Raw genomic sequence first — 18104 nt, forward strand, 5'->3', positions numbered from 1 at the left:
TAAGGGATGACAGCATTAGAGATGACAATTAATTTACCATGATGTTGTTAAATTTTAATGTGTCAGTTTGACCCATGAATAAAGAACGATAATAATTTGTTCTGCCTCTAGAGAGTAAAGCAGGACTGTAAATTTATGGTGGAAAAAAGGCACATAACGTTGATAAATTGATCAACTATATTGCTCAATTGTATACAAACAACAGCATACAGAATTAACATTTTTATTTCTAAATATAGTACACATTGTCATGGGTAAGTGCTGCAATGATAATTTACCAATCTTTAAAGACTGCTTAGAAAATAACCATAATGTAGTTGCCATGTCTACAAAACTTTATGGCTTAACTAGAAGAAATATACGTACCAGCAAAATGAAATATTTTTATTTCTGCATAAAGAACATTATTGTACATGGTAAATGGTGCATAAATCATGTGACAGTCTTGACGGACATCCAGAAAAACACGTTCTAAAGAATACAGGGTTTCCTATTAGATTGTATGGGTTGTGCCATTGTTTACATAAGAATCGTTGCATAGCAATGGTGCCAGGCAGCACACATCACCAGCTGGTTTGGCTAATATACGCTGTCCAATCCCAACTCTCTATATCTATGATGAAGCCATTGCCGCCATCTTGGTGTAGGATAGAAGTGCCAAGCCAGACTCAGAGTAATAGAAAATAGAATGAGTTTATATCAAATATTCTGTGATCTAACCTACTTAAGAATAAGATAAAATATTTAAACTTGACATAATTGAAAAACATAAGTTTTGAATTATACCATTATCATTCAAAACATTAATAACTGTTTCTTTATATTTTTACAGTTCAATAAAGTTGAAATGTTTATATGAGTTTTAAATCGTAACTTGAAAAAGTTACTCGGCTATTTTTCACTTTTAGGGCAGAGACGTCACCAAAGTGACGAAATTGTAGCCAGAGTTAAATCTTTTGAATTATATTTTTTTGAAAAAAATAGCTTATGTAGTTTGGATAATTTAGCAGTTAATAAAAGAGAGTTTATTACACGATGGCCTGCCGTTCCGTGCCAGGATGGTGCTTACTGTTGGTAGCACTGCTTCAGCATTGCATTTGCTTTTTTAACATTTATCAAGCAGTCATAGTAGTTGTATCACATACGACTTCAAAGCTCAATGGCTCCAGTATCAATTTAAATAAAAGAAAATTTAATTCATTGATGCATTATGAATAATTTCGTTCTTCCAGCGGGACAGGAATAGAAATTTCGTTACTAATTTAAGAAACACTAAACAACTAACAAATAGAACATTCAGACTTCTAAGTCGACATGATCCATTCAACGTTTTGAATTATCGTATAACGGAGTCTTTCAGCTTTGAAATTGTACAATAATCGCTGGACTTAGGACAAACTGTTGACGGATTAAAAAGAGGTTCGTAAAGTAACGTTCCCTATTAACGTTGATTTCATCGTTTATGGATAATCTTTTTTCCAGTGTGTTTTTGTTTTTGTTTTTTTTCCGGAAATAGTGTAGAAAGGGAAAAGATAACTTCGTTTTTAACTGTTATTTGATACAAATATTTGATTTTAATAAAAACAAATTCCGTAAAGAAAATTGGGCTCACTTGATAAAAAGGGGCTTATAAAATAACTTAAACTATTTCAAAAAGAATTGAACTATCAAGTATTAAAAATCATTACTACAGAATGCAGTGTAAGATAAATGAAAAATGCTATTCGAATCATAACAAAACGTGGAAAAAGGTGAAATGAGGCTGACATTAGCTTCCTACTGGCCCCAAAAAATGATTGTTTTTTAATAGATGATTTCTGACTGAAGCTTGCTGGCCAGTGCAGAAGCGCTAGCCCCTAGGGCGAGTCATTCCCGGCCGCCGCTATCTTGGTGTAGGTAGTGCTCACAGGCTGGCGTCACTTATCGGTTCATACCCCTAATCTATTGTTCTTATGTGATCGCTGGATGTAATGGGCAAGGAGTGGAAGACCTGGGCGAGTGCAAACAAAATTGGGGTGCCATTTTTTTTTTCTTAGAGTTTCTGATGCAAATTGTTGCTTCAAATGAAGCTGGCCAGATTCCAGCATTATCTTCTAGGCCAAGGGCGATTTGTAAGTGGAGTAATGTGTCAAAGGTGATGCGAGGGCTAGTGTAGGTGGGTAGCACTGTAGGATTTCATGCTCTATTTTAGCTACTGTTTTTAGATCTCTGTAAAACATAGAACAAAATAAAGCCTAAAAGTTACTCTTATTTGACTAAAGATTAAAGTCCACCAAAAAACTGAAATTATACCATAAAACACTTTTGATGGAATGAAATGCTACTACTCAATCAGACACACTATGTCTCAATCATGCACCAAGTAGAGAAAATCTCAATCAGTTCAATACATAGCAACATCATTGCTACGAAACATGTCATGACAGCTGCCAGTAATTTCTCTTTATGTAGCACGATAAAGATAAATCTTTTAAATAAAAGATCTTACCCATGTACACCATATTTAACAATTTTCACATTTCATGTTTCTTTTTTTCTTTTTTTAATAAGTGATGTCAAATATTTAATGTAGTGCAAACATTTTTTACACTAATGGGGTGTCATTTTTGTGGGGGGGGGGGGGTTGGGGTTAATAATGTGGGATTTTATGGAAGAGTCCTCTAATTTAAAATACTAAAAAATATGTTTCTAAGAAAATTGCACTCGAAATTTGGGGAATTGCTCACAGTACCATTTTCCAAGATTCTGTCACATACCTATGTGGGAATTTACACCGGAAACAACAGAATCCTGCAGCTGATTCGAAAATACTAAAATGCACTTTTATGTTTTTTTCCAAAGGAAATTGACATCAATCACTGCTACTGTATTCAAATACAAGAATGTATATGAAGAAGTTAATGAAATTAGGCTCATTTTAGTGTAAAATGAAGAGAAAAATACTCTCTTCAACTTTATGGCAAATTTATACTGATTTCGTTTGCCCAAATGAGCAATCTCCACATTTTCGGTTAGTTTATCAGACAATGCTTGAACACTGATCAATGATTATTTGAAAACAGGATAAACAAATTATTTTATAAGTAAAAAGTATCAGTCTGTTTACTAAAGACAAGTTACATACCACATTGCAGATGATGTGAGGAATTTTTCACAACCTATCTTAATTAACACTTACAATACTCGTAACTCTATTGTGAGCGATAGAAACGGCAGGTTATATTTAAAAGCCAATTAATCTCAGGTCAGGTGGATCCCTTCCAAATCATACAAATAAATCATTTTGTTGAATGGGAAAGACTGTAGGCGACAGAGTAAGAGAATTATGTAATGATATCAAATAAAGCTGATGAGAAACGAGCCCTACCATAAAGCATTACGTTACCTGATCTTTCAAAAAATCACAATTCTTGTCATTCATCTGGCACCTCCATTTCACCACTGTCAACAGCTTCTTGCACATCCCTGGGACTCTGGTGCTCTATGGTGCATCCAACACTCAAAGCAGTGCCTAATATTTCCTTGACAGTTCCTTTCAGAGTAGCAGCCATGGAACGAGGCCTCATGATCCTTGCAATGTTGATAACCTCCTCAAAACCAACATTGCCATTGTGTTTGATGTGCTTTACCTAGTTGGAAAAACATGTTAGTTATAAGACATCAAGGCATTTTAGATCTATTCACTAACATACGATGCAACGAAATAAATCCTAATATTTACTTTTGTGCTTTGCAAAACATCTGATGGTAAATAACTGAAATATTAGATACATACATTTACTTAGATCATGGTCAAAACTGTTTATCTTGCTAAAGATCTGAAAATCCACGTAGAGTTTCATGCCAAAACCAACTTAGCAATACCTAAAATTAATGCAAAATTCACTCATAAAATGGTCAGACTAATTTCATAACTTACAACTTACGATGGTTCATGTAATAAAAAATATTGGAACTTAAACTTATCGATTCCAAAAGAGCGAAGCATTTAAAGAACGTGTAAACATACGAATTGCCGTATGAAACATTATTACTAGTGTGGCCCTTCGCCTACCTTCAATATACAAAGCGAAAGAATCCACCAGTGGATTGTATATAAGAATAGTTATCTAAACTTTTTGAGAAGGCCAGCGAATACCTGAGTGAGAATTTATTGCTCTGCTAAATGTCTTTCATTTATAATATTCTCTCTCTCTCTCTCTCTCTCTCTCTCTCTCTCTCTCTCTCTCTCTCTCTCTCTCTCTCTCTCCAGCCTTGTAGCGTAAAGTTAAGTGCACTCAAATGACAAACTGAGGGACTAGTGAATAATTATCGAACGGGACACGGAGGAACAATAAGCGTAGCTTCAGAATCCGGTGAGCCTTTATTAAGCTATGCAGATTGTTAGTCGCACCTGAGTAAAAATAAAAAGAAAATAAGGCAACGAACAGTCCACGTGAGTGTTCATTGCTCTTTCAAAGTGCATACCATCAAAACAGAAGCTCAACGAAGTCATCCTTACCCCGCCGAGGCGTAAACATTCTCTAGATACTATTCATAAGACCGCTCTCTCTCCATCTCTGTATCGAGGACAGTGTTATGATGTTAGCCCTCTCTCTCTCTCTCTCTCTCTCTCTCTCTCTCTCTCTCACACCACACACACACACACACACACACACACTCACAACAACTTATGCAATCTGGAAAGAATTGGAGTAAACGTTAAGGTGATGATAAAGTGGAAAACTTTTTGGAAACCAAAAATAGGCCCAACTATTGAATAAACAAAGCAAATTCTTGTTCTGTCAAATGATTTTGATCAGATCAAGTCTAGCATCCATAGAAAACTAAATACTCCGAAGATGGAAAAGGGCTTAATCTATCTCCTTCTATTGCGAAAAATGTTCTTCTCATGCATCTGGGTGTATAACAAAGTTGGAATCTGTGAAAGCACCCTTTAGGCTACATTCATAAATTCTGGGTAAACAGCCATTCTGATTCTCATTTTGTTTCCTGTGGTTTCGAAATTTACAGGTTGATTTTAATGTTCCTTGCTTATCTAGTTTCGGTGAAACATGGTTGGTGGGTATTTTGGGGACTGGTGATCATATTCTTCAAATGTTGATGACATTTTCCTATTTTTCAAGTTCACTGTTCAGTGATTTTGATGAAACTTTGACTGTAAGTAGTTAGGGTCAGTGATTATTTTTTCCCAAAATATTTTTTTCTTTGATTGTGATAAAATATAGTATAGTAGATCGGTGCCTAAGAGACTGGAAAATTCTATTTATCTCATAATCAATTTTACCATAACCTACTTTACTGATTGCACCCATTTTAAACTGGAGATTTGAACATTTTTCTCTAGATATTGAAAACTAATATATTCATAGGTCTCTGGCCTTCCGAATTCGACACTATGCATAAAACAATCGATTCGGTTATATCCAATGACTTATTTTTCAAGGCGATAAGCCACCAAAAGAGTCAACGATTAATATTCTCTGATCTTATGAAAGTAAGTAGTCAGAATGAACACTGGAATTGGCTGTTATTTTTCATGAACATCTTTCCTTTTGAATACTTTCCAGGTCACTTGTCAAATGCAATGAAGAACTTTTTTTTTTTTTTTTTATTCTGATGATGTATCATGGAGGATGGATATTGAAAGTACTATGGGGGATGAAAATTGTTGTTACTGAATATTAGTTGCTTTGAAGACAAAACCTACATTTTTAATACTTTATGCTCTGATTTTGACGTTTCTTGGTAGCCAGGTTATTTGTGAGACAGTTATCATTTGCCCAAAATGTGTTTGTCAAAGCAGTAATTTCTTCATTGGCACCATTTAAGAAGTGGAACCCAGCGGCAAAAGATGGTAAAGTACGGTTGAAGTTAGCAGTCACTTTGGTCTCTTGTACTAAATTTTTTCCCATCTCTGTGCTTGTGCGAACGTTCATAGCTACCCCTTGTTATCCCCCCCACAACTGTGCTCCCCTGTTTTATGAAATTAATCTAATTTAAGCGCCGTGGTTCCCTTGAATGAGATTTACTAGTGCTCATTGCTTGAATTACCCCCCAGTATTAGCAGTGGCTAAGAGAATTTACAAAGGGAAATAACGTAAGTCAGTCAGTATCTGTGTCTCGGCCCCCTCCCATTCAATACAATAACTTCCTGTGAAGTAATTCAATTTTGAGGGAATTCTGAGAACGTAAGATTTATATTAAGCAAGTTGGAAGATTTTGGCGGCATAACAGCATTTGATCAGCCTTTTGTGTGTCACACGTGTGCTTATAGAGAATATCTTCATCCCTACTGTGAGAGGTGGCTCTTCTTTATCCTTAAAATGCTCTGGGCATGCTCACCTCCATTTCTGCGTTCCAAGTCCTGAGCACGTGTCGGTAACTCGTGGCATATTTCCCAAGTCTGGAAAAGTATAGGGATGGGGAAAATTAGAACCAATCAAAGCGCGTGGAGCTGATCCATGACGTCACAAGCCACGCCTTTTAGCTACACTCAGTCTTATAGCCTTTACTGGCAGTCACAATGCTGAAAAAAAAACTTCCCCGTTTCACAATTTACGGCGTGTATGACCTACACATTTTAGTCAGATATATCTAAACATAATGCAACACTAATTCAACAACAACATATTCTTCAAATGAAATACACCGTGAGATATATTAAGTGTTATTGGCTTCTCCTACTTGGTAACAGCAGTGCCTCTTAATTCCTGCTCGCAAAGTCGATATTTTCTGCATAAATAATATTTTCATCGCGAGTTGCTAAATTATATACTTGAAAATGCATGTTTAATGACATTTATAAAGAATTGCGATAACTCATGGGATGAATCAAACAATAACTAAGATGGTAAAATTGATGGTATGGTAAAAATGATGGTATATGACCTGCAATTAGCACTACAGACTACAGACAGGAGGGCAAGAACTTCGCTGCACTTCGACTCCCATCAAGAATCTTGGACTTTGGAAGTGACGACTTTAAAAGCATGGATCCTGAAGCTTTTTCAGGCGTTACTGCCTGTTGTTTCAGGCTATAAAAAGTTATTTTTTTACAGTACTAAAATAATAACTGCCTTATGCTTAGATGAAATGTGAAGGATACTACAGTTTTGATGACAAATTTATGCAGCCCGTAGGAAGATAGTGCCGTCATTCGGTGCAATGTAGGCATTACTTAGGGTCTTTGCAGCGTCCCTTCGGCGCCTAGCTGCTACTACTTTCATTCATTTTACTGTTACCTCCGTTCAAATTATCTTTCTTGCATCTTATTGTGCACCCTTTCCTAACAATTGCCTCATAGTGCAACTACTTTGAGGCTTTCCTCCTGTAACGCCTTTCAAACCTTTTACTGTCAATTTCCGTTTCAGCTCCGAGTGGCCTTAGTTGCCCCAGTGCTTGGCATAATGCCAAAAATCTATATGTAAAAAGAAAAAATAATTACGCACTTAATTTAAGGCATACATTTGGCCAGGGATAATTACCGTTATCCCTGGCTTTAATTAATACATGTTGAATATTTGTATAAAATTTTCTGTTGAAAGAGAGTTGGAAAAAAGTGCCATCCATATTCCTTGTAAAGCATATCGTAGCTCTAATAAATTTATGCATCAATTCTGCTCTAGTTCAGCTTTGTAAAATATCTACTGTAACTCCGTAAATAGGTAGTACTATTCTGTACTCCTATAATTGTTAAAATATTACATACTAATGAAATACTCATTTTAATTCTTTGCACACAATGAATGACAAGTACGAAAGGTTTGCTAAAAATATTAAATAAATTAAATAATCAGTGTTTTTTTGTACAAAAACTAATTTTAAGCAAAAATCACGTAAGGGCTTGCTAAAAATATTCAATACTGAATTATATTATCACTTTTAATTTGTTTGTACTCAATGTATGAAAAGTAAAAATCAAAGGCAAAAATTATTCAATAAAAACTTTTCATATATTTGCACACAATGAATGACAAGTACCAATCAGGTAGGGACATCTGGAAGGTTTTATGAAAACGGAATCCACCTCAAAAAGGCAATTTTTTACTACAGCTTATTAAGCACACCTTGAAAAACAACCGTATTCAGAGTAGCGACTGACAGGATGAGTTTGCCAAGGAACTATATTTGGTTACAGTAGGCTAACTTAGATCACCAAAATAACAATGCCATAGGTTTCCTTAGGTTTCCATGAGGGCACATTAGCTCTTGAAATAATTTAATGAATGAAGCTGAAACTGTGTCCCTGTAAAAAGTAGGGACTATATCAGTCTGATTCCTGTCATGACCAGTATATTGCTTTTATACATTGCACAGTAATGTGTATGACTACGAAATAGCATAAGTCCATAGAAATCCGTAGTGTAAGCCAACATCCTCTCTCTATTTTCCCCTATAAACAGGTCAGATACCATCATTTTTACCATCTTGTATATTGTTTGATTCATCCCATGAGTTATCGCAGCTCTTTATAAATGGCATTAAACGTGCATTTTCAAGTATATAATTTAGAAATTCGCGATGTGAAAATATTATTTACCAAGAGGGAGAAGCCAATAATGCTTAATATATTTTACGATGTTTCTCATTTGAAGAGTATATTTTTTTAAATTAGTGTTGCATTATGTTTAGATATATGTGACTAAAATGTATATGTCATACAAGCTGTAAACTGTGAAATTGAGAAGTAAGTATTTCTTCGGCATCGTGAGTGGCGGCAGTAATGGATATGGGACTGAGGAGGGAGCTAAAAGGCGTGGCTTGTGACGTCACGGATCAGCTCCACGCACTTTGGTTGGTCCTAATTTTCCCTATCGCTATACTCTTCCAGACTTGGGAAATATTCCTCCCGGAACCGGAACCTTGTTATGGATAACTGCCCCATCCATAATTCAAGATTAGTAAGAGACTGGTTAAATAACTATCCTGAAATTATAAGAATTAAATGGCCTGCTACATCGCCGGATTTAAATCCCATAGAAAATCTTTGGTTCAATATTTTCACTCATAATTAGAATAAATAACTATCTATCCTATTTGTTTAATTTACCTATTTTGCAAGAGAGAGAGAGAGAGAGAGAGAGAGAGAGAGAGAGAGAGAGATGAAACAATAGCATCACTAAGACACAGGACGCAGTAGAATACTTCTTTTTTTTCCATATCAAACGAATAATTTTGGAGAAGGTCGCTGTTTCATTGTTGCCTAGTGTACTAATTCTTCATTATATATACTGTTTAGACTTCCCTCCGCTATAAGAAATCTAGATGGTGATTGGTGCCCACCCTATTGTCCCATCTCTAACGCCGTATACTGGGACAAATACGCTCAGAATTACAATGAAAATGGTATTCCTTCTCACGTGGACCCACACAACACCATGTTTTTGTGCTTAGAGCGCCACTCACATTTTAAACCCTATTTAAAGATAGGGACTGGTGCGAGGCTTATTGTCACTGCCAGTGACATGACCCTACTTAGTTTTAGGTACAAAAAAATGAAATGAAAATAAATAAAGGAAAAAAATGGGGGTTACCCAAAATGTGGTAAGACTATTGCAATAAGTTCATATTGAATGCTTATCACAATCTACGATTGGTAAAAAGGTAAGTTTTTTGTCCGTGTTGAAAGTTAAACGTTACTTATCTCGTTTTGTGGAACTTGCAATCTATTGAGGGTTAAACACTAGAGGAAAGAGGGTGTGATAATGTGTTTATAAACATTTTTCAGTCTTTTCCATCTATTGACAAAAACCCAGAATCAACCTTTGGCCCTCAAGAATAAGATTTTCAAGGAAAAGAGAGAGCCTGCTTCAAAGGAAAACAATTTTCCCTCCTTTGTTCGAGTTGAAGGTTAAGCATTTCTTATCTGCTTTTTAGAACTCGCAATCTACGAGCGGTAAAAGGTAAGTTTTTGTTTACTAGGGGAAAAAGGGGGTGTGAAAATGTGTTTATAGACTATTTTCATAGTATTTCCTTCTATTAACAAAACCCAAAATCAACCTACAACGTTCAAGAATAAGATTTTCAAGTAACGAGAGAGATTTCAAGAAAAGAGAGAGCTTCAAAAGAAAAAAATTTCGTTCCTCCAACCAACCTCGAACAGAGAGCGGGTGGTTTGTACATACGTACGTAGGTTTACCATCACTATTGGGTCGAATATGAGTATTTCACACTTATTCTACTGACGAAGTCCAAAAGTAACCTATTTTGAAGACCGAGTCAAGAACGGTAGAAAAACAGAATTAAGTACAAAAAATAAGGAGGAGAGAGGGGGGGGGGCACCATGTGGCAAACTGTCCTGCCAACAAATCTCATGACGTCATAGAGCGTGGCACCTATCCACCAATCAGCCTGCGGGAATGACGGAGGGCCACACCCAACCACCCAACGGAGCGCCGCGTGAGCAAAGACCCCCAGGAGCGGAGCGGGAAATCTGGCGGGATTTCAAAATGGTTCATTAATATTACAGTAATTTTCTTACGACTGTTTAGGAACTTATTATAATTCATGAAATTTTAGAATGAAAATGGTTTCAAGATAATTTATCCAAAAAAATAAAGAGGAATACGAGAATAAATGGGCTCCATTATCAGGTCATGACCTTTTTACCCGTATGTTATACACGTCAGAAATCTAGACGTCAACTCTCTCTCTCTCTCTCTCTCTCTCTCTCTCTCTCTCACTCTAACAACTGTTCAGGTGTTAAACGTGAATACTGACTAACTAGTGAGCAAAATCATTTACACTTTGACCCTTGAGTGAGAAGTTCCATTAAAAGAAGTAAACCACTTTGATTACCCTTATGAAAGATACATACGTTTAAACTTTGGGAAATATATTGAACTTAACAACTCGGGAGAATTGCTTAATGAATCTCTTAAGGCGTGAGGCATCACTTGATCAAATTAAAAACAGTTTGTTTTCAGCATAGGTTGCTAGTGGAACGGTCTCTGTGCTCTCTCATTTTCATTTGTGAATTGTGTTCCCTCCATAGAAATGGGTCCAAATTACCCTCAATCTTACAGGAAAAGCTGGGAAAGTTTTCCTTTGTTGAAGGATTGAGAAGGGCATATTGCATTTTTTTGTAAAACTGAAATAAAATTCAAAAATATTGGCCATTCCCTGAAGTTATGCAGCGAAATAAGAAATTGACTTCCAGATAACTTTGAGCCATTACGGAAAATATCTCGTTTTTCTGTTCATGAGTGTTTAAATCAAGTCAAAGATCCTATTACTGAGATTGCAGAGATATTTGGCTGTGATTTTCAAAACTTTGAAAAAGTTGAAAATCAGTGGCGCAACTTAACAATCGTACAGTGGCACGAAAAGAAATCTACAGCAAAGTTTTGGATCGAAGTAGGAAACTACCGAGATACATCAGATTGTAATCCATTTCAGGAATTCCATGAAATAGCAATTGGCATCTTATCCTTACCACACTCAAATTCCGAGGTTGAGAGACTATTTAGCCAACATAACATTATTAAAAACAAATTGAGAAATAGATTGAGTCTGAAATCAGTGAATTCAGTTCTTGCTATTAGGAATGGCCTTAAAAGGTTAGAGAAAAACTGCCATACATATGTCATTCCTAAAAGCGTCTTCGAGAAAATAGGCACGATGGCTGCATATAGTGTATCCTATTCAGGTTTTTCAAGCTCGACATCTCCAGTCACTGCAATTTCAACTTTAGTTGAGGATGACGATGATCAATTTTCTTTTTCTTTACAAGAATAGATTATATATAAGGATATGAAAGGATCTCTGGATATATATGCCCAATTGCGACGTCAAAAAGGTAAGTAAATCAAATGATTTTATTATTAAAATGAAATTTTCATGCATTTTCATGACATTTGAAAAATCTAGCGGTTTCTGGGCTGAAAATGTGGGTTTTGAAGGCTTGTCTGGCGGGTTTTAGTTCGTCACATTTGGCAACCCTGAGCAGGATGTTCTATTCTTTTTTCCAGTGTTTTCCCCGCTTGACCAATATAAAAGTTGTCACAAGACTTACGGGGAATTTTATATACAAAAAGGACCTTACGACACAAAAAAATTTGCTTGTGCTACCTTATAATAATAATATGAAAGATGTCCCACATCTCCTGAAGAATTTTGGTGTTAACGTAGTTTTTAAAAACAATAAAACAATGAAACAGGTATTTATTAAGAACTCCCCCGACAATGCTAAAGGATGAGTATATAAAATTCCATGTAAGTCTTGTGACAACTTTTACATTGGTCAAACGGGGAAAGCACTGGAAAAAAGAATAGAACAACATAAACAATGTGTGAGATATGCACAGGGAGATAGTTGTATTTTTTTACATGTTAGTGAGAACAATCATGCTATTAACTGGGAAGTGGCAAAAAAGCTTGTGTATTCTAATAATGCAATGGAAAGGAATATCATTGATTCTAGTTTTATAAAAGAAAGTTACGACAACAATATGAACATCTGTCAAGGAATGTATAAACTTGATCCTTTAATATCAAAAGAAATTTGTAATCTGTTTAAGCTTTAAGGTAGGCAGTAGAGATGTATGGAAATATGATTATTATATTTGTAAACACAGTAAGGGGGCAGTAGTAGTAATGAGATATCCAACCCCGCCTCCCTGACACCTGTCAGGTGTGGAATTGCTGTCTCCTACGGTTGGTACCCTAATCGGTAGTATCCCTTGAGAATTTATTGTAAATTTTAGCCAAATGATTTTTGAAAGCCACTCCTACCTTGACACCTACCTGTGGGTGGATCTGTAGTCTCAAACGGTTGTGTGTATGTTCGTCAGTACTGTCTCTGTAGTATATATACTTGTGATGTATCAGTCCTTTGTCAATGTCACTTTGGCACGTGATTCGTTTATCACATATCCACAGGTGAAAAATAAGAGACAGGGTGTGTGTGTGTGTGTGTGTTTGAATTTGATTTTGAATTACGAAGAAATGAAAAACGTGTTGATTATACGAACAAAGTTACAGTCACGAAGGCAAACAGAAGCACTGGAGACGCTAAGTACTTTCGTCTTATTATGAAGACATCTTCACAGCAACGTAAGATACACAGAAGCAAGGGCCTATATAAGTTGCGGGTACAAGTCATTAGGGAATACGAAAAGTCGGGAGGTCACAAAACAGTCAGCAGATTAAAATCTAAATCTAATTATTAGTAATCGTCTTTATTCTCTTTCAAATCCTTCTTGAACGTATGTTTTATGACTGGGTCAAAAGAAAATAATCTTTGGCTTACATTAAAATAATTCACCCAGGTTAACTGAATCAAAACGATTCTAACAAGTTCCTTGAAATAGTTTCATTATAATGTGACAATATTTGGCTTTGAGCACAATGTATTCTGTGGGACTTTTCACTAAGTGTAAAAATAAAGCATTATTTGTCTGACCTGTTCTTACTGAGTATTTGTGCTATTTTAATCTGGTGTTCAACTCTTAAGTAATATATATTGTGATTCCCTTATGACTTGTACCCACCATTTATATAGGCCCTTACTTCTGTATATCTTTAGTTGTTGTGAACATGTCTTGAAAATAAGAAGAAAATACTTAGCATCTCTAGTGTTTCTATTTTCGTGCGTGGCTGTAACTTTGCTCATATATATGTATGTATATATATATATATATATATATATATATATATATATATATATATATATATATATATATATTCCTTCGTGGCCGTAACTTTGCTCATTACACACACACACACACACACACACACACACACATATATATATATATATATATATATATATATATATATACTATATATATATATATATATATATGTGTGTGTGTGTGTGTGTGTGTGTGTGTGTGTGTGTGAGCAAAGTTTCAGCCACGAAGGAATTTAGAAACACTGGTGATGCTAAATACTACAATGGCCTTCTCGTGGTCCCAGGTCGGCATGGTGATCTCGCCGTGACTATGGTATAATGGGTTAGTTTCCCGCCACCAGACATCAAGTTTTTCTTTCATATTTCTTTGGAGTTGGATCTCGAAACTTTTAGTGACAAGGGTATCCAAAAAAGAGCAAAGAATTTGGGAAGTTAGAGGGCATTGTGACTATTACGTTTACATATGATTCCTGGTAAAATGGCCAGTAAATTCTACACCACTCACAGGTTATAGGGTATATATATATATGTATATATATATATATATATATATATATATATATATATATATATATATATAGTTCAGGATTTTAAGCCAGAACCAAGGAAAGGTAAGACATCCTAATAACCAGATTCATTCATCCTTGCCTATATGCAAGTTGCCCCTGTGAACTGGACGCTTCCATTCTCTCTAAAACCCTCTTTGCTCCCATTGGCTGCTCCTGATTTGCTCTCCACAGGGGGCCTGGATGAGGGCGGAGCCTACCCAGTGAGATATTAAAACAGTGGGGCTGCAGCAGCTCTCTCTCAGAACCTCTCAGAACTTCCTCAGACCCTCTCAAGCCCAGCAGACTCCACTTCACCCCTTCTGCTCCCCTGCCTTCTCTGGTGGATCCCACAAGTGTTTTTATACCTCCATAGTGCACAGAAATATCAGCAGATAAGAAGACTACCAAACCCAGGACTTCCAGGTACTGTGATATGTAATTCCTAGTGCAGTCAGGGAATCGTTTTGCCTCTTGTCTGTATTTCATTTCCATTTTTCCAAGGCGACTTTCCCCATTTCTTTGTTCAGCTTCTCACTCCCCCTATTTTGGTTCAATGCTGTGATTAATTCCCTTGTGATGCTAGTAAACATCCCTAGTTAATTCAAGCAATGTAATAGCTCTTTCTGTGCAAACTTCCAGTCATTCCATGCCCCTTGAATGGGTTGTAATATTTGTAGCTGGGAGCAAGCAGTGTGTAACATTCCCCATGTGTTCCTCGCCTTAGTACTGTTGCTAGAATGCAATCTCTTTTTAGACAAACACCATGCCTGATTATGGGAGAAATTGGGAACCCTTTAGATTAAGGCTTGCATTGTAATAACCCATTTTGCGCAAATTCTGATCTCCGTGTCTGGTTCATTTCCCAGCCACGTGTTTCTGGTGGACCGACAATCAACTATGTCATTAGTTCCTGGACCTACGTAACTTAATGTAAATATAGTTCATTTAAAACTGAAGTCCAGGGTGTGAATTCCTCCTTTCCAGTAATATCGGCCTTCTGCAGTACATTTTGTGTTTGTGATCACTCTCGTCCCTCCAGTCAAGGCCATTTTTAAGAGTGTTAGACTACATTTTCAAGGAGGGAACGAGCAGATCATAACAAAATGGTGACCATTCCCAGTCTCGTGTGAAAAGTAATTTTCATTTCCTGTCGTAGCGATCATTAAACTGGTATCACGAAAGAAACGAATCTGAATTTCTTTTAATATTTTTATGAGCAAGCGAAAAACATGATTTCCCAATTCCCCACAACAGGAAAAAGGTAACTTTAATTTCCTAGTTATTTGTGTAGAACTAGGTATTCTAGTTAGGGATGTATAAAATCTGACTGCCATTATAGCGATAGGAAGATATTAGAACCACATGCATGCCGATAGACTAGAGAGATAAAAATTTAACCTTAGCTTCTTTTTTTATGTGCTATTGTATGAAGCAATAGGTATTTAGGGAGTAAATTCAAAACGAAAATAAGTGCCATATTTCGTGAATTACAAGTGTAAATCGACGAATCTTAGGTCATTAAAGAGATTTTGTTTAGCTAGGAATATAAAAAGAATCAGCGGGTTGTTCATTGTGTCTGAGTACACTCTCTCTCTCTCTCTCTCTCTCTCTCTCTCTCTCTCTCTCTCTCTCTCTCACGGTCACTCCAGGTCTAGAAAGGATAGGAGAATTTAAATCCCTGTCCACGTGTCTAATCGAGCCCTATCCATTACCCCGTTTATGATCAAAAGAACAGAAGAGTAAATAAGTAAAAAGAAAAACAAAGGTTAGCGTAAATTCATTTAACATTAGAATAAAGAAACTCAACAGTAAGCGTTTTCTTTTTCAGTGCAGAGAGAAATAATAAAGGCAAATACTTATTGCTTTCCACAATGGGCACATAGTTTCCCTTTCTGTCTAGCCGACCCGTGTGAAGGCCAATTCTCCAGGGATTTAAATTGGCAGAATTGGAAGGTCTTAGCTTCACAATAGATAGCTAGGGTAAAATGAGAATGTAGGGAGTTGTGTGGAGTTGGTAGATTATGTAGTGGTGAGAATTTTTATCCTGGTTCTTCCTCTTCCCTTTAGTGTTTACGACGCTAGCGTAAAAATACGAATTCTGAGCATAGCTAGGTTGAAAGGGTAAGGATTTGCCTTTGTAAAAAAGGGAAAAAAGAATTTTTTTCCCCTTTTCGTCTTCGTCCTCGGGACGATAAATAAAAAGACCCCATATACATATTTTAATTTTATCAACTACATGGACCGCATTTTTTCTCATTGAGTCTTCCGTGAATGCATGGTACCAAATCCTTTATTTGTTGGTATTTACAACCCAATTGAACTGGCATTTACAGATCCCATTACAAAGCAGTACTCGCGTTGAGGTTTCTGTGTTTACGAAGGGTGCAAAACTGATAAATTTGGGGAACGATTAGCTGAAGGAAGCAGCCCAAGAGAGAGCAGCCGGAAGGGTGGAGAGAGAAGCACAAGAGAAAAGAGAAGCAGCTGAAAGGAAAGCACAAGAGAGAAGAGAAGCAGCTGAAAGGAAAGCACAAGAGAGAAGAGAAGTAGCTGAAAGAGCATTCCAAGCAGCTGAAAAGGAGAAAGAAAGAGAAGCCCAGGAGAGAAGAGAAACTGCAGAGAGCCCATCAACTAGCTATGGCAGTCCAGAGTGCCACTCTGGCACCCCCAAGTGCCATGCCCCCTGTGCCACCTCCTTCACACTTTCACCTCCATAGCATGGGCACCCTCATTAGGACTTGGGACGATACCGAACCCGACACCCAGCTCAATCATGTCGAGCAGGTGTTCGAGAACTTCAATCCAACATTTCAGAAAGTGGCCCTCCTCCTTGGGAAGCATCTTGCTGGCAAAGGGCGGACTGCATTCGAGGCCCTTCCCCTGAATGAGCAACAAAATCTCACCCTCATCTGAGAGGCAATCATTGGGGCTTATGAGTTAACCCCTGACTGGTGGAGGCAGAAATGGAGGACCATACCCAAGGAGGCTAACCAAACATGGACAGAGTGGGTAGTCAAGACACTGGCACTCCGTAGGTGGACGAAGGCCTCCAATACATCATCTGTTGAGGAGGTCTTCGAAATCTTTCAATTAGAGGACTTCTTGTCCTACGCTCCCCTTGATCTTGCCACCCACTTGGTGGACAAGGACCCCTAAAACTATTTAGGAGTGCTGTAAATGGGCAGAAGCCTATGACACCCACCATCCACTGCAGAGTTCTTTAAAGAAGAAAATACGCCCTGCTCTCTCTCTCACTCCTGCTGCCACCTCTCAGCCTACCCAGCGCCCCAATATTCCTCCACGGAAACCTGTGTGTGGGCGTTACAATAAACCAGGTCACACCACGGAGCAGTGCCTCTCACAGCTGGATCCTCCTCAGCAAGCTGCCACTACTCCTCAGAATGAACTACCCATCATCCTAATAACAAGTGCAACGGCCATTGGAACAGAAACAACAGGCACAGGCCTGATTTTAGCAAGAGTTTCTGTGACTCATGCAAAGTGCGTGGGCACACTGCTGCCTGAGCAGGATGCCCCAAGAAAGCTCCTGTTTCTGCCATTGCTATGGCAGTGACAAATCATTCAGTTCTAGGCCCTCCTGTTCCAGGGCTCATATTTGTCACATCTCCCAGAGGTAACTATCTTGCCCACCAGGTCTGATCTTTCGACGACACTGGTGCGCTGGTATCCATCATTCGAGAGGATAAAATTCCTTATGGAGCTCATGTTGCTAGGCACCAATTCATCACAATAGAGAGCCTCAACCATGTCAAGATGTTCTTGCCTACTGCCCGGTTGAGAGTCACACAACCTCACCGTTCTAAGAAATGTAACATGGCAAGTAGCAACCTATATACCAGGAGGTTATGACGTCCTGCTAGGACAAGATTTTAAGTCTCCTCCTACTTTTGTACCCTATC

General features: G+C 37.4%; 1 protein-coding gene across 4 annotated transcripts in view; it reads right to left on the reverse strand.

Annotated features, from left to right (window-relative positions):
* LOC135215295 (uncharacterized) overlaps positions 1 to 18104 on the reverse strand; it is a 95774-nt gene that overhangs the window by 12019 nt on the left and 65651 nt on the right. For 2 of the 4 annotated variants that reach the window (XM_064249842.1, XM_064249844.1), the window contains exon 4: positions 3386 to 3629. In XM_064249842.1, coding sequence (XP_064105912.1) covers positions 3414 to 3629 — 216 coding nt within the window. In that variant the 3' untranslated portion in view covers positions 3386 to 3413. Of the gene's footprint in view, positions 1 to 1329; positions 3630 to 18104 lie in introns of those variants that run through there. The other 2 variants (XM_064249843.1, XM_064249841.1) reach the window with 2 other exon arrangements.

The sequence above is a fragment of the Macrobrachium nipponense genome, chromosome 5 (assembly GCF_015104395.2).
Source record: "Macrobrachium nipponense isolate FS-2020 chromosome 5, ASM1510439v2, whole genome shotgun sequence".
Classification (NCBI taxonomy): Eukaryota; Metazoa; Arthropoda; class Malacostraca; order Decapoda; family Palaemonidae; genus Macrobrachium; species Macrobrachium nipponense.